Source organism: Macaca thibetana, chromosome 11 (genome assembly GCF_024542745.1).
Source record: "Macaca thibetana thibetana isolate TM-01 chromosome 11, ASM2454274v1, whole genome shotgun sequence".
Taxonomy (NCBI): Eukaryota; Metazoa; Chordata; class Mammalia; order Primates; family Cercopithecidae; genus Macaca; species Macaca thibetana.
Window position 1 is genome coordinate 25,144,473 of NC_065588.1, and position 21,818 is coordinate 25,166,290.

Below are 21,818 nucleotides of genomic sequence, written 5' to 3' on the forward strand. Positions count from 1 at the left end.
TGTCCATCACATATTTACCTCTATTTCTTGACTGCCAGCCACTTTCTTGCATCCATCAACTGCTTAAGTTAAGCTAAAGAAAAAAGTAAACTCTGGAATATTATTTCAACACTTTTGCCAATCTAATTTTTTTTTTTTTGAGATGGAATCTCACTGTTGCCCAAGCTAGAGTGCAATGGCGTGATATTGGCTCACTGCAACCTCCGCCTCCTGGGTTCAAGCAATTCTCCTGCCTCAGACTCCCAGGTAGCTGAGATTACATGCATGCGCCACCACGCCCGGCTAATTTTTGTGTTTTTAGTAGAGATGGGGTTTCACCATGTTGGCCAGACTGATCTCAAACTCCTGACTTCAGGTGATCCGCCCACCTCAGCCTCCCAAAGTGCTGGGATTACAGTCAGACTAACTTTTTTAAGATAACATGTGAATATGATAATCAATAAATACTGATATTATTGCATTATCTTGTCCCATCCTGTTCTAAAGCAAATTGTGATGACTGCTGAAGTTGTCAGGGACTAATTTAAGAAAAAGAAAGCGAAGCTCAGTTTTAGGGACACAATAAGCACTTTATACATACATGTTACACTGACATAACCAATAGGGTAGTCAATCTCTGGGCAATTGGGAATTGGTATTAATTGACATACAATTGAGAATTGGTATTCATTGATGTACAATGATGCCATTGAGATGGAATGTCCACAGCTTTTTAGATTGCCTCTGTCATTTGTCTGTGTTTAACATTGGAGTACTGGGGTTTGTTTTGTGACTTTTCTTGTAGGAATTCAACAATATCATGGAAGAGAAGCTAGATCTTTGCATATTAATGCTGAACATCTTGGGAAATCACAAGGAGTCTCTTGATCAAGAATTTGCCAAATTAATAGAGATTTTGAAGAGATTCAGGCAGGAATATGTTTATTTCAGAAAAGAATTTCTTGCCAGGTGATGATCATTTATGTATGAGAAATCCATGCTTTGTATACATGGCATGTTTATGATCATGCCACTTCAGTTTACTTTCTTCAAGTTGTATACATTGATTTCAGATGAGACTTTTTTCAGAGAAGACATCCTGTTTGACAATTCTGAATTGTAAAACAGTATGAAATTGACTTACATGTTCAAAATTGCAAATGACAAACTATAAAATCTGTGGAAACCGGCCAGGCGCAGTGGGTCACACCTGTAATCCCAGCACTTTGGGAGGCCAACGCAGGCAAATCACCTGAGGTCAGGAGTTCAAGAGCAGCCTGGCCAACATGGTGAAACCTCATCTCTACTAATAATACAAAAATTAGCCTGGTGTGGTGGTGCATGCCTGTAATCACAGCTACTCGGGAGGTTGAGGCAGGAGAATTGCTTGAGCCTGGGAGGCAGAGGTTGCAGTGAGCTGAGATCGTACCACTGCACTCCAACCTGAGTAACAGAGTGAGACTCCATCTCAAAAAAAAAAATTCTGTAGAAACCAGTATAATGAGTTATTTTTTCCCTGGAGAAGAAATTTGTAATTATGAAATATAGTCTTTTACCAGAAGAAGCCTTAGAGATCCTCTAGTAATCTCATAATTTTACAGAGGACTAAGGCATGGGGAGATAAAGTGAACTAAAGGCCTGAGACTTATTAATGGAAGCTCTGGAACTTGAAGCCAGTCTGTTGGCTCCTCCCCATTGGGTTTTATGTTTGACCTCAGTGTATCATGTTGGGCACTGGGCAACTAAATGTCAGTTAAATGAAGTCATAGGGAATAGATGATAACAAATATAAAATAACTTACCTTCTTATCCTTTCTGTACCCTCAATTCTTATGATAATGGTGAAATTCTTGAAATTTTTACGCCCTGGAAACAATAAGCACAGCAATTATATCTTTTGTTAACCACCATTTATAGAGCTGCTAGGACCATACTTGGCGCTCACTTAAGAAATACTTTTGGAGTAAATGAGCAAATGAACATAGGTATATATTGCACTTGAACAAAATTTTAAAATGTAGTTAGAGACTGAGGAAAGCTTGAAGAAAATAGCCAGAAGAAACTATTTTATTCCCCCCAAATATAAGGAAACTAGATACCAGAGAGAGAGAATACCAGAGGAACTCTCAAGAAAATGGCCTTCTGCTTTCCCTAAGAAGCAGAGAACCCACACTTCCCCATAGTGGTAAAAGATGTGGGCTAAGTGGACACGCAGCTTCCTTACGCAGATACCATCTCCACAAAAGGCAGCATCAACATTCTTCTATTTAGCAACAAAGAACTATTTGGAGAGAGGTCTTCACTAATGTCATCTCAAAACGAGTGAATGTTTTGTATTGTCCTACTTAGACATACAAGCAGCCTGGTTAAATAACAGTAGTTGTCATTTGTCTAGAGGCTACGGTGTCAGATGTAGTGCTAAGAATTTGACATCTATTTATCTCCAGAGAGGTTCCATAATTTGCCCAAGGTCACCCAGCTGGGATTAAGTGATAGCTGAGATTCAGACCTAGTTCTGTCTGACTCCAAAACCTGTGTCCTTTCAATGGCTTATCTCCCACCATCAACTTGTTAAATCTGATACAAGATTCTTTAAAAATATTCTGGGAACCTAGCATTGGGCAAAATACTCCTTATCAGCATAAGATGGTTATAACCTCTGGCCTCTGGACACAAGTTAAAACTCACAAAGCCACATAAAGGCTACACACAAAATAATTTGACTGTGGATTTCAGCTATGAATAAGTAAATAGCTGGGTGCCCTGGCTCACACCTGTAATCCCAGCACTTTCGGAAGCCAAGACAGGAGGATGGCTTGAGCCTGGGAGTTCAGAACAGCCTGGGCAACATAGCGAGACCCTGTCTTTACAAAAAAAATCTTTTTAATGAGCTGGGCATGGTGATGCATGCCTGTAGTCTCAGCTACTTGGGAGGTTGAAGTAGAAGGATTGCTTGAACCCAGGAGTTTGAGGCTACAGTGAGCTATAATTGTGCCAGTGCACTCTAGCAGCCTGGGAGACAGCAAGACACTGCCTTGTAAAAAAAAAAAAAAAAAAAGAGAGAGAAAAGAAAAGAGAAAAGAAAATGAATGGAGTATTTTGTGAGGATGAGAGAGAATTCTGTTTAGATGAGGTAGGAAATGTTTATTAAAGGTAAATTTTTAGGAGCTATTTGCTGAGGGAAGAGAGGCTCCCATTCTGCTGTGGGACAATTGGGCTCTCGTGCTGGAGAATGGAAATCAGTGAGTGGGCCAAAGAGAGGCATGGACAGGAAAGTTCTCTCAGAAGGCTTGGCGAGGAAAGCAAATCTTGATTCGTACAACATCCGTCAGGATGTCTGCTCTTCGCCAGTCTACCACCCCTTCCCCAAACCCAGGTGCTAAGGAATTATAGGAAATAAGACAGAAATCTCTGCCTCTATGAAACTAACATCTAGTAAAGGATGCAAATAACAAACAAATAAACATATAATGTCAGGGAGTGGTATAAAGAAAATTAAATCGGGATAAGAAGACAGAGAATGACTGGGAGTATTTTAGAGAGAATAGCCAGGAAAGTCCTGCCTGAGGAGTAATGAATTGAGTGGAGACCTGAGTGGGGTGAGGGAGTGAGCTATGTGACCATCCGGGTGTGTTCCAGGCAGAGGAAGGAGCTGGTGCAAAGACCCTGAGATTGTAGTGAGCTTGGTGTTTTTGAGCAGCAGCAAGAAGCCGGCATGGCTGGGGCGGGGTGGGGGCTGGGCAGTGGTACGATGTGGGGCCAGAGGGATAGACAGGGGCCAGGCCACACATAGCCTTTGCAGTCCATGTTTAGGAGTTGGGATTTTATTGAGTGTGGTGAGAAGCCATCAGAGGGTTAGGAGCAGAGAAGAAATGTGATTTGTGTTTTGTTTTTGTTTTTTATTTTTTTTCTTCTTTTTTTTGTGATTTGTGTTTTGAAAGATCTGCTGGATGAAGAATTATTTATAGAGGGCAAAAGTGAAAGCAGGGAGACCAGTGAGAACAGTTTTCTTCTCTTTTCTTTTTTTTCAAGACAGGCTGGAGTGCAGTGGCGCGATCTCAGCTTACTGAAACCTCTGCCTCCCGGTTCAACCTCCACCTCCCGAGTTCAAGCAATTCTCCTGTCTCAGACTCCCAAGTAGCTGTGTGCCACTATGCTCAGCTAATTTTTTTTTTTTTTTTTTTTTTTTTAGAAACAGGGTTTTGCTATGTGGGCCAGGCTGTTCTCAAACTCCTGGTCTCAAGTGATCTGCCCACGTAGGCCTTCCAAAGTGCTGGGATTACAGGTGTGAGCCACTGCACCCAGCCAGAGAAGAGATTTTCAACAACAGATAATCATTTAGATATTCTGATATCAATTTACTGATTTGTGACTCATTTTTTAAAAAGTAAGATATAAAATAATAGAGTGCATTACATATAGTAAGAATAAGTAGTGCCGAACTGAATTTTTGTTTCAGCTATGTGTGTGTGTGTATGTGTGTGTGTTTGTATACTGAGTTGAAATATAAAATATTTCACGATGAAAAAGTTATAGAGTTAAGAACAATTGCAGTAGTCCAGACGAGGGATGTAGTGTGGGTCAGAGTAATAGTCACGGAAGTGGTAAGAAATTATTAAATTCGAAGTGTATTTTTTAGGGTGGATCTGATCAAACATGGTGGCAAGTTATATATGTGGAGAAAGAGAGGAGTCATCCTTGACTTAGAGGCTTTTGATCTGAAAACCAGGTAAATGGTGTGCTATTTAGACCACAAAGTCTGGGAAAGATGTAGACTGGAATAGAAATCAAGATTTATCATTAGAACATGTTGGTAGAGAGAACTGTTAGATTTAAACACACACACAAGCTAATGTATACCTCTTTACATGATAATAAAATTTCTGGTCAGGCGCGGTGGCTCAAGCCTGTAATCCCAGCACTTTGGGAGGCCGAGACGGGTGGATCACGAGGTCAGGAGATCGAGACCATCCTGGCTAACACGGTGAAGCCCCGTCTCTACTAAAAAAAACACAAAAAACTAGCCAGGCGTGGTGGCGGGCGCCTGTAGTCCCAGCTACTTGGGAGGCTGAGGCAGGAGAATGGCGTGAACCCGGGAGGCGGAGCTTGCAGTGAGCTGAGATCCGGCCACTGCACTCCAGCCTGGGCAACAGAGCAAGACTCCGTCTCAAAAAAAAAAAAAAAAAAATTCTATGGGAGAAAAATCTTTAAAGGTTTATCATCTGTTGAATATCTTTAACAGACGATACCATCTAATTTTTTCTTGAGACAGTCTCGCTGTGTTGCCAGGCTGGAGTGCAGTGGCACAATCTTGGCTCACTACAACCTCCGTTTCCTGGGTTCAAGTGATTCTCCTGCCTGAGCCTCGTGAGTAGCTGGAACTACAGGTGCACACCACCATGCCCAGCTAACTTTTTGTATTTTTAGTAGAGATGGGGTTTCACCATGTTGGCCAGGATGGTCTCGATCTCTTGACCTCGTGATCCACCTGCCTCAGCCTCCCAAAGTGCTGGGATTACAGGCATAAGCCACTGCACCCGGCCCCCATCTGGTATTTTTAAAAAGCTATTTCTAAGATTTAGGATTCATAAAGTTCATAAAACATGTTGTTCTATTGGTGAAAATACATATAAGTAATTGAAAGTATGAGTATTAATAAATGTGGATTTATGATGGTCCTTAAAGTCCTTTTGCTTTCTCTTGGAAGATAATGGACACTCTTGAGAACATAGACTATTCCTAGAAGACAGAAAAGTAGATAAAAGTGATGTCTTTAAAATAAAAAAAAATAAAAATAAAAAAAAAAGAAGAATGATTCCAGCAAGATGGTGGAATAGGAAGCTCTGGACTCTCCTCTCCAGGAACACATGAATTCAACAACAATACATGAACAAATTCCTATTGTGAGAAACCCAGAAACTAGTTGAGAGGCTTCTGAATCCTGAGTGAACGTGAATCCAACTTCATCAAGACTGGTAGGAAAATTTGAGGAATCTTCATCAAAATCCCTATCCCCAGCTCAGTGCCATGTCAGTGGAAAGAAACCTCCAGGTCTCAGCTTCTCCCTAGTGTGGTGGGGTGGGGGGAAGAATCAAACCACATGTCCAACCAACATTTCAACTTTCCTGGGGGCTGCCTAAGATACTAGCTTCTGTTTCACTTGTCTTACAGTGCTAATAGGACCTGGCATACTCTAGGTGCCTGGATACCACTGAAAATGAAGAAGGTAGTTTGAACTAGCATGCATGAGCTTGCTGGAGCCCCTACTCCCAGCTCAGTGAAAAGCCTTAGGTCTCAGCTTCTTTCCAGGGATGAAAGGATGCAAGAATTGGACTATGTATCCAATGTTTCAATTGTTCTGGATGCTGTCCAAAGAATTGGCTTCTGTCTTACCTGTCTCAGAGTACTATGAGACCCAGCATGCTCTAGATGCCTTGGGGCTGCTAGAAACAAAAATAGTGGTTTGGATTAGTGTGAATGTTTGAGACCACCCCTGGCCTCCAGAATCTCTTCCTGGATTGATCAAGGGTTTTCTCCTGTATGAGACCAGTATGTGAAGACTGAGAGTTGGCAATTTTTTCTAATGCACAGTTAAAAAGAGTCAAGGAAAATAATGAAGTAGCAAGATATGTTGCAAACAAAGGGACAAAATAAGTCTCCAGAAACTGACCCTAATGAAACAGATAAAGGACTTACCTGACAGAGAATCCCATAAAAATGCTCAAGGTCAGAAGAAAATGCTTGTGCAAAGTTAGAATTTTAACAAAAAGAAAATAGAAACACAGAATGTTGTAATGCTGTAATGGTTGTGGTTAAATCAGTTTTAATTCTTATATAAAAGTTAAAAGTATTATAAGTAAAAAATAACTATAAAAATGTTTATGATACATAACTAAAATATGTAGATTATGATATCAATAACATAAAGTGTTTGAAGGAGAGAAGAAATGGTATAGAGTTTTTATATGTGATGGAATTTAGGTTGTTAGCTTAAAATAGGCTATTATAAGATGTTTTATGTGAGCTCCATGATAACCCCAAAGAACATACCTATAGAGCAGATACACACACAAAGAAAGGAGTCAAAGAATATCAATACAGAGAAGTCAACAAAACTCAAAGGAAGGCAAGTAGAGAGAAAAAGAGGGACAAAATAACTACAAGACAGAAAAATAATAAAATGGCAATAGTAAGTCCTTCCCTATCAATAATTACTTCAAATATAAGTGGATTAAACTTACCAATCAAAAGACATAGAGGGCTGAACATATTAAATTTTAAAAAGCCTAGATTCAACTATATGCTGGCTCAAGAGACTCACTTTAGATTTAAGTACATACATAAGCTGAAGGTGAAGAAATGAAAAAAGATATTCCAAGCAAATGGCAGCCAAAAGAGAGTATGGCTAACTATATCAGACAAAACAGACTTTAAGTCAAATACTGTCATAAGAAACAAAGGACATTATATAATAAAAGGATCAACTCACCAGGAAAATATAATATCTACACACCCAACATTAGAGAACCTAAATATATAAAGCAAACACTGACAGAACTGAAAGGGGAAATAGAATAAATAGACAGCAACACAGTAATAAGAGACTTTAGTATTTCACGTTCAATAATAGAACATCTAGATAGAAAATAAGGAAATAGCAGACTTGAGTAGCACTAGAGAGTAAATGGACCTAACACAGAACATTCTGCCCAACTGCAGTAGAATATACATCCTTCTTAAATGCACATGGAACATTCTTCAGGATATATCATATATTAGGTCACAAAACAAATATTAACAAATATAAGATTATTGAAATCATACTGATTATCTTTTTCCTACCACAATGGAATCAAAATAGAAATCTATAGCAGAAGGAAAACAGAATATTCACAAATATGTGAGAATTAACAGATTCCTGAACAACAAATAGGTCAATGAAGAAATAAAGAAAATTACACTTGAGACAAATGAAAGCAAAAGCACATACCAAAATCTTTGGGATGTAGAAAAAGCAGTACTAAGAGGGCATTTTATAGTGATAAACACATATTAAAAAAGAAGATAGATTTCAGATAAACCTAACTTTTTACACTTCAATGAACTAGAAAAAGAACATCTTAAGCCCAAAGTTCCTTCCCAGAAGAAAGGAAATAATAAAAATTAGAGCAAAAAGTTGTTTAAAATAGAAAAGCAATTAAAAAGCAGCAAACTAAGAGATGGAGTTTTGAAAAGATAAACAAGACAGAAACCTTTAGCTAAACTAAGAGGACTCAAAATCAGAAATGAAGGAGGAGAAATTACAACTAGAACTGCAGAAATACAAAGGATCATAAAAGATTAGTATAAACAATTTTATGCCAACAAATTAGATAACCTAGAAGAAATGGAAAAAATTCCCAGAAACGTACACCCCATCATATTTCTTTATGAATCGTGAAGAAATGGAAAATCTGAAAAGATCTACAACCAGCTGGAAGTAATTAAACACCTCCCCAAAAAGAAAAGCCCAGTATGAGATGGCTTCACTGGTGAATTCTACCAAACATTTAAAGAAGATTAATGCTAATCCTTCTGAAATTCTTCACAAAAAAAAAAAAAAAGAAAAAAAGAAAAGGAAGGTACATTTCCAAATTCATTTCATGAGGCCAGCATTACCTTGATACCAAAGCCAGGCCAGTATCCCTGATGACGCAAAATCCTCAAGAAAATATAAGCAAATATAAGTCAAATTAAAAAGCCCATTAAAAGGCTTATACACCACGACCAAGTAGGATTTATTTTTGGGATGTAAGGATGGTTCAACATATGCAAACTGATTATTGTGATATACCACATTAACAGAATGGAGGATAAATATTGTGTGTGATCATCTCTGTAGGTGCAGAAAAAACATTTGATAAAATTTAACAGCCCGGCGCGGTGGCTCATGCCTGTAATCCCAACACTTTGGGAGGCCGAGACGGGCGGATCACGAGGTCAGGAGATCGAGACCATCCTGACTAACACGGTGAAACCCCGTCTCTACTAAAAATACAAAAAAAAATTAGCCGGGTGCGGTGGCGGGTGCCTGTAGTCCCAGCTACTTGGGAGGCTGAGGCAGGAGAATGGCGTGAACCCAAGAGGCGGAGCTTGCAGTGAGCCGAGATCGCGCCACTGCACTCCAGCCTGGGCGACAGAGCGAGACTCCGTCTCACAAAAAAAAAAAAAAAAAAATTTAACAGTATTTTGTGTAAAAACTCTTAAGAAACTAGGAATAGAAGAAAATTATCTCAACATAATAAAAGTAATATATGGAAAACCCAGTGAATATCACTCAATGGTAAAAGACAAAGTTTTTCCTCTAAGATCAGCAACAAAGCAAGGATGCCCACTCTCACCACTTCTGTTCAGTGTAGTACTAGCCGTAGCATTCAGGCAAGAAAAAAAAAATGGCATGTAAATAAAAAAGAAGTAAAATGATCTCTGCAGATAACATGATCTTATTTATAGAAAACCCTGATGATTTCACAAAAAAACCTGTTAGAATAAAATTTAGTAAAGTTGCATGACACAAAATCAACATACAATAGTAAGTTTTATTTATATATGAGCAACATACAATAGTAAGTTTTATTTATATCTGAAAAAGAAATTAACTCATTTACAATAACTTCAAAAAGAATAGAATAAATTTAAAGAGGTAAAACACATATAAAAACTACAAAATATTGATGAGAGAAATTAAAGAAGACACAAATAAAAGGCATCCTATGTTCATAGATTGGAAGAGTTAATGTTGTTAAAATGTCCATAGTACCCAAAGCAATCTATAGATTCAATGCAATCCCTAACAAAAATTCTGATGGAATTTTTTTTACAGAAATAGAAAAAAAATCCTAAAATTGTGTGTGTTTTTTTGGGGTTTTTTTGTTTGTTTGTTTGTTTGTTTGTTTTTTTTGAGATGGAGTCTCACTCTGTTGCCCAGGCTGGAGTGCAGTGGCATGATCTCAGCTCACTGCACGCTCCACCTCCTGGGTTCACGCCATTCTCCTGCCTCAGCCACCCCAGTAGCTGGGACTACAGGTGCCTGTCACCACACCCGGCTAATTTTTTTGTATTTTTAGTAGAGATAGGGTTTCACCGTGTTAACCAGGATGGTCTCCAGCTCCTGACCTCATGATCCACCCACCTCAGTCTCCCAGAGTGCTGGGATTACAGGCGTGAGCCACCGTGCCTGGCCCTAAAATTCTTATGGAACCATGAGGGACCCTGAATAGCCGAAGACAATCTTGAGAAGAAAGAACAAAGATGGAGACATTACCATTCCTGATGTCAAAATATATTACAAAGCTACAGTAATTAAACCAGTATGGTACTAGCATAAAGACCGACATATAGACCAATGAAACAGAATAGAGAGTCTAGAAATAAACCAATGCATAAATGGTCAATTGATCTTCAACATAGGTACTAAGAATATGTAATAGAGAAAGGATAATCTCTTCAACAAATGGTGCTGGGATAACTGGACATCCACAGGCAAAAGAATGAAAGGAAATGGGACTCTTATACAATAAACAAAAATCAATTAAAAATGGATTAAAGATATAAGTGTAAGACTTGGAACTGAAAACACCTAGAAGAAAACATGGGGGAAAGCTTCATAATGTTGGTCTTGGCAAGATTTCTTGGATATGACACCAAAAGCACAGGCAATGAAAGCAAAATAGACATGTTGGACTACATCAGTCCAAAAAACTTCTGCACAGCAAAGAATACAACGCAATGAAAAGACAACCTATGGAATGGGAGAAAATATTTGTAAACTATACAAGTGATAAGGCGTTAATTTTTTTTTTGTTTTTTGTTTTTGTTTTTTCCTTTAACTTTTAAGTTCCGGGGTACATGTGCAGGATGTGCAGGTTTGTTACATAGGTAAATGTGTGCCACAGTGGTTTGCTGCACAGATCAACCCATCACCTGGGTATTAAGCCCAGCATCCATTTGCTATTCTTCCTGATGCTCTCCCTCCTCACCCACTTGACAGGCTCCAGTGTGTGTTGTTCCCCCCATGTATCCATGTGTTCTCATCATTCAGCTTCCACTTATAAGTGAGAACATGTGATGTTAATTTTCTGTTCCTGTGCTAGTTTGCTGAGAGTAGCAGCTTCCAGTTCCATCCATGTCCCTGCAAAGGACATGACCTTGTTCCTTTTTATGGCTGCGTAGTATTCCATGGTATATATGTATCACATTTTCTTTATCCAGTCTGTCACTGATGGGCATTTTGGTTGATTCCATGTCTTTGCTATTATGAATAGTGCTGCAATGAACATATGCATGCATGTATCTTTATAATAGAATGATTTATATTCTTTGGGTATACACTCAGTAATGGGCTTGCTGGGTCAAATGGTATTTCTACCTCTATCTAGATCTTTGAGGAATTACCACACTGTCTTCCACAATGGATGAACTAATTCATACCTCACCAACAGTATAAAAGCATTCCTTTTTCTCTGCAACCTTGCCAGCATCTGTTATTTCTGAGATTTTTAATAATTGCCATTCTGACTGGCATGAGGTGGTATCTTATTGTGATTTTGGTTTGCATTTCTCTAATGATCAGTGATGTTGAGCTTTTTCTCATGTTTGTTGGCAGCGTGAATGTCTTATTTTGAGAAGTGTCTGTTCATGTCCTTTGCCCACTTTTTATTTTTTTATTTTTTCGAGACAGAGTCTTGCTCTGTTGCTCAGGCTGGAGTGCAATGGCATGGTCTCGATCTCAGCTCACTGCAACCTCCACCTCCCAGGTTCAAGCAATTCTCCTGCCTCAGCCTCCTAAGTAGCTGGGACTACAGGCACACACCACCATGCCCAGCTAATTTTTGTATTTTAAGTAGAGACAGGCTTTCACCACATTGGCCAGGCTGGTCTCTAACTCCTGACCTCAAGCGATCTGCCCACCTCAGCCTCCCAAAGCGCTGAGATTACAGGTGTAAGCCACTGCATCTGGCTTAAAAAAGTGGTTTTTAATGTTTTTTATTTTTTATTTTTGTAAATTTGTTAAAGTTCCTTGCAGACTCTGGATATTAAACCTTTGTCCAATGGATAGATTGCAAAAATGTTCTCCCATTCTCTAGGTTGTCTGTCGACTCAAATGATAGTTTCTTTTGCTGTGCAGAAACTCTTTAGTTTAATTAGATCCTATTTGTCAATTTTTGCTTTTATTTCTATTGCTTCTGGTGTTTTCATTATGAAATCTTTGCCCGTGCCTATGTCCTGAATTGTATTGCTTGGATTTTCTTCCAGGGTTTTTATAGTTTGGGGTTTTACACTTAAGTCTTTAATCTATATTGAGTTAATTTTTGTATAAGGTCTGAGGAAGGGAACCAGTTTCAATTTTCTGCATGTGGCTAGCCAGTTCTCCCAGCATCATTTATTAAATAGGGAATCCTTTTCCCATTGCTTGTTTTTGTCAGATTTGTCAAAGATCAGATGGTTGCAGGTGTACAGTCTTATTTCTGAGTTCTCTATTCTGTTCTATTGGTCTATGTATCTGTTTTTGTACCAGTACCATGCTATTTGGTTACTGTAGCCTTGTAGTATAGTTTAAAGTCAGGCATCATGATGCCTCCAGCTTTGTTAATTTTTCTTAGGATTGTCTCGGATATTTGGGTTCTTTTTTTGATTCCATATGAATTGTTAAATAGTTTATTCTAATTCTGTGAAGAATGCTAATGGCAGTTTAATGGGAATAGCATTGAATCTATAAATTACTTTGGGCAGTATGGCTATTTTCATGATATTGATTCTTCCTATCCATGAGCATGGAATGTTTTTCCATTTGTTTGTGTCCTCTCTGCTTTCCTTAAGCAGTGGTTTGTAATTCTCCTTGAAGAGGTCTTTCACTTAAGGGGTTAATATTTAGAAAATATAAGAAACCCCTACGACTCAAGAACAAAAAAACCCCCACAAATAACTAGATTTAAAAATAGGCAAAAGACTTGAATAGACATTTCTTAAAAGATGATAAATGGCCAACAGGTGTACGAACAGATACTCAACGTAACTAATCTTTAGGAAAATGCAAGTTAAGACTATAATTAGATATTGTATCATACCTCTTAGGATGGCTATTATTTTAAAAGATGGTTGGGCGCGGTGGCTCACACCTGTAATCCCAGCACTTTGGGAGGCTAAGGCAGTTGGATCACGAGGTCAGGAGATCAAGACCATCCTGGCTAACACGGTGAAACTCCGTCTCTACTAAAAATACAAAAAATAAAAATTAGCCAGGCATGCTGGTGGGCGCCTGTAGTCCCAGCTACTCAGGAGGCTGAGGCAGGAGAATGGTGTGAACTCAGCAGGTGGAGCTTGCAGTGAGCCAAGATTGTGCCACTGCACTCCAGCCTGGGCGACAGAGCAAAACTCTGTCTCAAAAAAAAAAAAAAAGAAAAAAAAAAAAAGTGTTGGTGAGGATGTAGAGATACTGGAGTCCTAAGGCACAGTTGTGGGAATGGAAAGTGGTGCAGGCACTATAGAAAATGTTATGGAGGGCCAGGCGCAGTGGCTCATGCCTGTAATCCCAGCACTTTGGGAGGACGAGACAGGCAGATCACAAGGTCAGGAGATCGAGACCATCCTGGCCAACATGGTAAAACCCCATCTCTACTAAAAATTAGCTGGGCATGGTGTCACACACCTGTAGTCCCAGCTGCCTAGGAGGCTGAGGCAGGAGAATCGTTTGAACCCAGGAGGTGAAGGTTGCAGTGAGCCGAGATCGCGCCACTGCACTCCAGCCTGGAGACAGAGCAAGACTCCATCTCAAAAAAAAAAAAGAGTTTTCTCAAAATATTAAAAATTAAACTACCATTTGATCTAGGGACCCCAATTCTGGGTAGTTAACCAAAATAATTAAAATCAGGACCTGGAAGAACTATTTGCATTCCCATGTTCATTGCAGCATTATTCTCAATAGCCAAGATTTGGGAACAACCTGAATGTCCACGGATGATTAAAGAAAATTTGGTATATAAATACAAGGGAATATTATTCAACCTTAAAAAAAAAAAAGGAAATTCTACCACATATGACAACATGGATAAATCTGGAGGACTCTATCCCAAGTAAAATAAATGAGTCACAGAACAACAAATACTGCGTGATCCCAGTTATCTGAGGTATCTAAAACAGTTAAACTCATAGAAATAGAAGAAGAATGGCAGTTGCCAGGGGCTAGGGGAGGGGACATGAGGAGTTGCTACTCAATAGGTATAAAGTTTCAGTTATGCAAGATGAAGATGTGCTAGAGATCTGCTGTACAACATTATGCCTGTAGTTATTAACACTGTATTGTACACTTAAAGTTTTGTTAAGTGGGTAAATCTCCTGTTCAATGTTCCTACCACAGTTAAAAAAAAAAAAAAGAGAGAGAGAGAGAGTGTGACAACTATAAGCTATTGAAGGATGCTCAGTGGAATGTGCGGTGATATAGGCAGTTTTTATTTTTGCTTAGGATTTTGTTTACTTGTTTACCAGTATGGTAAGCATTCTGTGAGAACATTCTTGCCTCTCACGTGGTCCTTCTTGAAACCAGGGCTGGATTTGTGCCAGTGTGCAGTGGCATTCTGACTAAATGTTAACGTTTGAGAGGCATGCCCAAGGCCTACAGCTGACAATGTCTTCCTTGTTGTTTTGCAACTCCCAACATTTGTCACCACTTTGAGTTAAGGTCCATATTCAAGTCAAATTGTTTCCAGATAATCATTGATGTGCTGGCATGTAACACACATTAAATAATCTCATCTGCGAACAGAGAGTAAGTGCATTTTTACATGTTCTATAGAATTGGACCCAAATGAGGTGTAATGTAATGGCACCATGAGATTTGTGGTGGGGAAGGGTGGTGGGGAGAAGAGCTTCAGCAAAGAGAGGACTAAAGTAGAAATATCAACCGCCAGCTTTCATCTGTGCCTGGGGGCGGTCCTTCCTGTGCTCGTGGCACATGTTTATACTATGATTGGCAACCCTTAAGGAGAAAGTTTAAGGTCATGAAACGAAGTTCTCTTTCCTTTTCTTTTCCCTCCCCCCACCTTTACCCCATTCCTTTCTTTTTCTGTAAAAGCTAGCTGTGATGTGTAAATATTGCACCTGTCACCCTGACCTCATTGTAGAGCCATCTTCTGAGCAACTGGCAACTGATGTTAAGTGCTATGAATGCAACGGGTGGGAACCGAACACACCAATGTAAAAGATGAAACTGGAAGTCCTTATCTGTAAAGTGAGGGTGTCAGGCTAAGCGACCAATACGCTTTGCTTAAGATTTTATATTTGTGAAGCATTTATATGTAAATACTTTCACTTTTTCCTCTGATCTCTAAGGAAGTGGTGTTAAGTTTGAATCTGTCACAGTTTCACAGGGTGACTCTTAGTTGAAATGTCACTGACGACTTGTGGTTTGGACTTTTTTTTTTTTTTTTTTTTTTTAACTCCAGTCAGAAACAACTAGAAGCCATTAAACAACTGCAAGAAGATGCTGTCAACCAGGAAGGCATCCTTAGGAAGAGACTCCAAGAAGCCAGCCAATGGCTGGAGGATGCGAAGGAGCAGGTAGGGTGGCTCATGGCTACATTAGATTCAGGGGACATCTCCTTAGATGCCCTGCAAACCATGAAATAAAAATGGAGGAGGAACAACAACAACAAACAAAAAAGAAAGCAAAGAGGAACTGCAAGTTCAGTCCCTAGCGACTAACAGTGAGCAGAGGAAGTAAAGGGGGAGTTGTGAGAGAGGCGGCGTCAACAGCCTGCTGATGAAAGAGGGGACTCTGCAGAAAGAGGCAACTTGACATATCAGGACTTCAACCGCTGTAGAAATAGCTCAGGCATACCAAGCCCATGCAAACACAGAATTGCAGAAGTTCAGGAGAGGCTTATCACTTCCCTGAGAAGAAAAACACATTTTCAGTTTCGCCTGCATCACAAGAGTGGGCACTCCATTGCTTGCTTTCCTGGCCACACTGCTACAACCCACTACTAACTGTCCATATCCAGGGCAAGGATCGAGATCGAGAAGCTCACTCTGCCAGTGAAAAAGCTACGTCTTTACTGCATAAATTAGAGGAAGCAATTTCGGAACAACGGAAACTTCAAACTATAAATACTGAATTATCGAACACTTGCCAGGCACTTCAGCAGAAGACGAGGAAACTGAAGAGTGAGTAGCAAATATTCATTTATGCCCCAGTTTTTGTTCACCCTGAGGCGGGGCATAGGACTCCAGATGTTTTTCTAGATTACAGCTAGGATATTATTCCTGAATTTATGACAATGAAATGGTTTGAGAAGGCAATATTGTGAGGCTTTCAGAGAGAGGTTTGCTGAGTAGCTAGGTGCATGCATGGGTTTAACCATTAACTTCCCTTTTTGCTTTTTTATTATAAGCTGGTTTTGTCTGTGGCTGTTTTTTTCTTTTAAAATTAAATAAAACTTGTCAAAATTTCTAAAAGTAAACAGGGAGAAAAATCTGGTATGCATGGTATATTTGAACTTGCGAGTTGTTATATATTATTCTCTGATTTTATTAGCTAGTTTTTTCCTCTCATATGGTAGAAAAGGCCTTGCTCGTCTATTTTCTTTGGTAATCTTGGGGGATTGGGCAAAATAATTATGAATTCAATGTTTATCAAAATATCAAACATGTGTGAAAATTATTTTAAAGTTTTAATGCATTCTCTACATACATATTTTGCATTTTAAAAATTGGAATATTTGTCATTTTTCTGTATTACCCAAAAGTGTATAAACATTTACCAGAGATTTATGTGAGAAGACAATTGTCACATTACACATGTCAGATTAGCTATAAAATTGTTTCATTCTAGAAACATAATATGGTAAAAATAAACCTTACTTATTTAGTCATTTATCAGACAATTGCTTTTGTTCAGCCGGTTTCTTGTTCTAGCAGTATAAATGCTCTTTTTATAGAAAGTTATTTGGTTTGAGAAATAAACAATTAAATATAAGCTTAAGGTAGGCTAGAGATGAAAAATTTCAGACTTGTGCTTATTTTGGATTTATTGTACCCTTTCTACTATTATCTGAGAAAGCTATTTAGGAGTTTAAGAAATAGTCTAGTTTTAAAATAGCAATGGTTTGCCGGGCACGATGGCTCACCCCTGTAATCCCAGCATTTTGGGAGGCCGAGGTGGGCAGATTGCTTGAGCTCAGGAGTTTGAGACCAGCCTGGACAACGTGGCAAAACCCCGTCTCTACAAAAATTACAAGTAAATAAATAAATAAAATGTCAAAACAGCAATGGTTATTCAATATGTTATTGTCATAATTTTTAAACCTTTACGAAGTTGCCAGTTTTCAATAATTCTAAATATTGTGATTCACTCTGTTAGGCTGGCAAGGCAGTCTTTAAATTACATAGTCTATGTATTATTTTACTACTGCTCAGAGGGCACTGGAGAAGGTTCCCTTGTGATTAGAACTGTTCATGTTGAGACATGAATCATCAGGCATTCCAAAGTTGGTTTGAGGTGTGTCTGCTTTAGACACTGTGCCCAGGACTATTCTTTTGCTCCAGTTTGGCTTTTGATTAAATCAATATTAAATCTGAGTCTTATAAACTGCTAAGAATTTGTTCCCCTTCCTCACTACGATTTTCTGGCAGTATTTTCTTAGAAGAGCTAACTTTTCTAACTTATCCCAAAGTACACGTTCTTGATATTATGAACTTGCTATTGCTGTCTTCCCAGTTTATCTTCACAGCATAATAGATTCAAATACACTTAAAAGCCAAATATGAAAGCTGCCCTGGGTTAATACGTGTATTTTTTTCTGCCTGGATAAAGTAAAGTGGACACTTCCTTTCTGTCTTGAGTTATTTATAACCTGTCCAGATTTATGAAATCCCTTACTTATTACTTGTATCTTTTGCTGCCCCAAAAACCCGTAGAAATCAGGATTTTGCTCGTATGACCATTTGCTTATGATCTTTCTAACAATGCCCTTTAAATTCAATCTTTGAAAGAAGAGGGAAATTTAGATAGCACATATTTTCAAAACGGTCTATGTAGCAGATGTTCCAGATAGACTGCGAACAAATGTCAGTGAGTACAGTTATCACACAAACACGTCCACGCACATCCCACCGTGACCACTGCCACCCCATGCTGTTTGAGTTCTGAGTCAGACATCTGATTCTGAGTCAGAAAACAAAACATATTTATATCTATTTAGCTTTTCTGAAACTCTCTGGCTAGTTTAATAAATTCACAAAGTATTTCAGACAATTGTTTTCTGATCCATCTAAGTTGCATCAGCACATTGGGTGGGGATGCAGCTGGTTTGTCCAAATGTTCAGATCAGTGTGCATAATGTTCACACTAGCACTGGAAATTTATATACGACATTTGATCAGAAATCCTGAACTTTATCTTGAATAAATAATATTGTTCAAGTTTTCAATTGCCATCAGAACTGGGCTGATTTATAAGGCAATTCATGTGCATGATGTCCTTCAAGAAATGTGCCGTGAAAACGGTTCGACTGCTTGAAAGGTTACTGATATATTTTCTTTCTTCTGCATCTAAACTTTATTTATATCTAAGTATCTTGTTAATATACACATGACTGGATTATAATTGGTGTTCGCTTTAAAAGGGAATTTTTTTTTTATTATGCTTTAAGTTCTAGGATGCATGTGTGCAATGTGCAGGTTTGTTACATATGTATACATGTGCCATGTTGGTGTGCTGCACCCCTTAACTCGTGATTTACATTAGTTATTTCTCCTAATGCTATCCTTCCCCCATGCCCCACCCCACGACAGTCCCCACTGTGTGATGTTCCCCACCCTGTGTCCAAGTATTCTCATTGTTCAATTCCCACCTATGAGTAACAATATGTGGAGTTTGGTTTTCTGTCCTTGCAATAGTTTGCTCAGAATGATGGTTTCCAGCTTCATCCATGTCACTACAAAGGACATGAATTCATCTACAAAGGAAATGTTTAAAAGCTTATAGGATGTGTATATAACATATTAGGGTGAATCTTATGTACAGAAATCATGGACTAATTGATACAATCCAAAACTATCACCCCCTTACTATTCACCATCTCTTGTTCCCATCTGACATAAAATCTTCACGGAGTCAGTCCTCTAACAGACAATGAGAGAATTACCTTTAAGAATCACAAATTTTTGCTTGAAGACAGATCCTGGGAAGCTCCAATATAGCATAATTTCTTATGTTCAAATAAGAACTTCATCGTTTAGAGGAGGCTTTCACCTAGATGATACCACTGCAAACACTCTTCTAGCTTGCTATTCTTAGCATGGAGGGCAGGAGGTATGGGAGAGGTAAAACCCTTAGGGCTTGGAGCATGGATTCAAGATGAAAGCCGTGTCCTAAGCAGTCAGTAAACAGGAGGGAAATGAGTCAAAGAAGGCGGGCGCAGGGATCCAGGTGATTGAGATACTTAAAGACAGAAGGTTTTGGGATGACGGCCAAGGAGAAAACCAAAGCCAAATATGGCTTGCTCAACAACTCTGATGGGATAGGGACCCAAGTTTTCCCAAATGAAAAATGCAGATATGGAGAAGTAATCTGGGAAGTATAGTATAATGATTAAGAACATGGGATTTGAAATTAACAAACCTGTGTTCTCACTCAAAGTCTACAAAAGAGTGGCTGGGTAAAGTTGAGCAAATCACATTGCCTCTCTGAGCTTCAGTATCCTCTTCTGTTAAATGTAGTTGTTGTGAATTATATAAATAACATAATAAATGCAAAATAGTAGCTAACGCTTGGCCATAGTTGATATTTGTGTTCTGCTGGAACACGTTTCTATAACATGAATCATCTCATTTGTGATTTGTAAATGGGAAATGCTGTGGTTATATAGTATAGAAGTTATATTGTTTCATTCACGATTTTCTTGGGACTTGGATCTGGATTGGTAGGAACAGAACTCTCACCTTCCTCAGGAAAGGAAAAAGCCCTTAGCTTGGCTGCTGAACAGGCAACAGGAACCCTTTCAGCTTTATTTTGAGAAAATTAAAAATAAGTGTCTGCACCTGGGCCTCCCTCCCCAGAGCCACTCTGGGCTCTGGCCCAGCCTTGTAGAGCCATGGTCTGTGTCCAATCCTACTCCTTCCTGTGTTCACCTTGTTAGCCTCGCTGTCTCCATCTGCATTTGCTTCTCACCCCCACCAACACTGTTCTAGTGAAAGCATCACCAGCATTTCCACTCTCTTGTTTCTGTGTATTTCTAATATCCTGCAAGGCATTTAAAGATGCATGTCTGAGTGATGCATGTGATCTTCTTAGTACTAATAATTCAATAATTGTGTTTGTTAGTACTCTGGTTACAATGTTGCACATACACACAGATAGGTAGGTAGGTAAGTAGACAGATAGATTTTATTATTATTATTATTATATTATTTTGAGACAGGCTCTCGTTCTGTCACCCAGGCTGGACTATAGTGGTGGGATCATGGCTCACTGTAGCCTCAGCCTCCTGGGCTCAAGTGATCCTCCTGCCTCAGCCTCCTGAGTAGCTAGGACTATAGGTGAGCACCACTATGCCTGGCTAATTTTTAAAATTTTTGTAAAGATAGGATCTCACAATGTTGCCTAGGCTGGTCTCAAACTCCTGGGCTCAAGCAATCCTCCTGCCTCAGCCTCCCAAAGTTTTGGGATTACAGGTGTGAGCCTCTCTGCCCGGCTGCATGTATTTTTTTAGTGGTTTCTTCCTAACCCTATTTCATAATCCCTGCATTATTTTGTTCTTATACTTTTAACTTCTTTTTTATTAGTGTATTTAACATGTCATAAAATGTTCAGATCTCGAGTATGCTACTCAACTAGGTAGATAAATACACATCAAAACACAGAATTTCTATCACCCCAGAAACTTCCCTTGTGCAACTTCCCAGTCAATGCCCCGCCCCCACCTCTAGCACCCTAAGGAACAACCACTGGTCTGATAGCTTAGCCTGTTCTAGAACTCAGTTACACAGTATGTACTTTTTTGTGTGTGGGTCTTTTTCCTGTCAGCATAATGGGATTATGTTGTATTTCTTAGCAGTATTTTTTTATTGTTGAGTTGTATTTCCTTGTATGAATATTCCAAAATTTGATTGGTTTTTCTGCTGTTATTGGGTATCTGCAGTATATGCAGTTTGGGGTTACAATGGACAAAGCTGCTATGAACATCTGTGTACAAGCCTTTGTGTGCACATAAGTTTTCATGTCACCTAGAATAAATATCTAGGAGTAAAATTGTTAGGTCATAGCATAGCTGTGACTCTCACTTTTTGAGAAACTGTCAAACAGTTTTCAAAAGTGTTGATAGCATTTAACGCTCCCACCAGCAGTGTGGGAGGTTCTAAGTGTTCCACATCTTCAGTATTTGGTAGTGTCAATCTTTGTCATTTTAGCCACTCTACTAAATGGGTATTTCATTGTGATTTTAATATATGTTTTTCAGATGTAATGATGTTGGGCCCTTTTTCATGTGCTGATTGGCCATTGTATATCTTCTTTGTGAAGTGTCTAAGTCTTTCGCCCATTTTAAAATTAAGTTTTCTGTCCTTTTATTATTGGATATAAGTCCTTTGACAGATATGTGCTATGAATAGTTGATCTTAGTCTGGGGTTCTTTAATGAACCCTGATATTTTTAATATACAATTTTACAGAACATGAGGTTTTTTTCCAGTAACATATAGATAGTATTATACAAGTCCTGTACTCTATAAAATGTCATCCATCATTGATAGCTAACATGATTACGGCTCTAATAATGTTATAATTTTCATTTTCAACAGCCAATT

At 38.8% G+C, this 21,818-nt stretch overlaps 1 protein-coding gene across 7 annotated transcripts in view; it reads left to right on the forward strand.

The window, feature by feature from the left end:
* Positions 1-21,818, forward strand: part of IRAG2 (inositol 1,4,5-triphosphate receptor associated 2) — a 105,226-nt gene that overhangs the window by 33,247 nt on the left and 50,161 nt on the right. For 3 of the 7 annotated variants that reach the window (XM_050746677.1, XM_050746679.1, XM_050746680.1), the window contains exon 1: positions 15,301-16,179. In XM_050746677.1, the coding sequence (XP_050602634.1) occupies positions 15,861-16,179 (319 nt within the window). In that variant the 5' untranslated portion in view covers positions 15,301-15,860. Of the gene's footprint in view, positions 1-784; positions 949-15,300; positions 16,180-21,818 lie in introns of those variants that run through there. The other 4 variants (XM_050746684.1, XM_050746676.1, XM_050746678.1 and 1 more) reach the window with 4 other exon arrangements.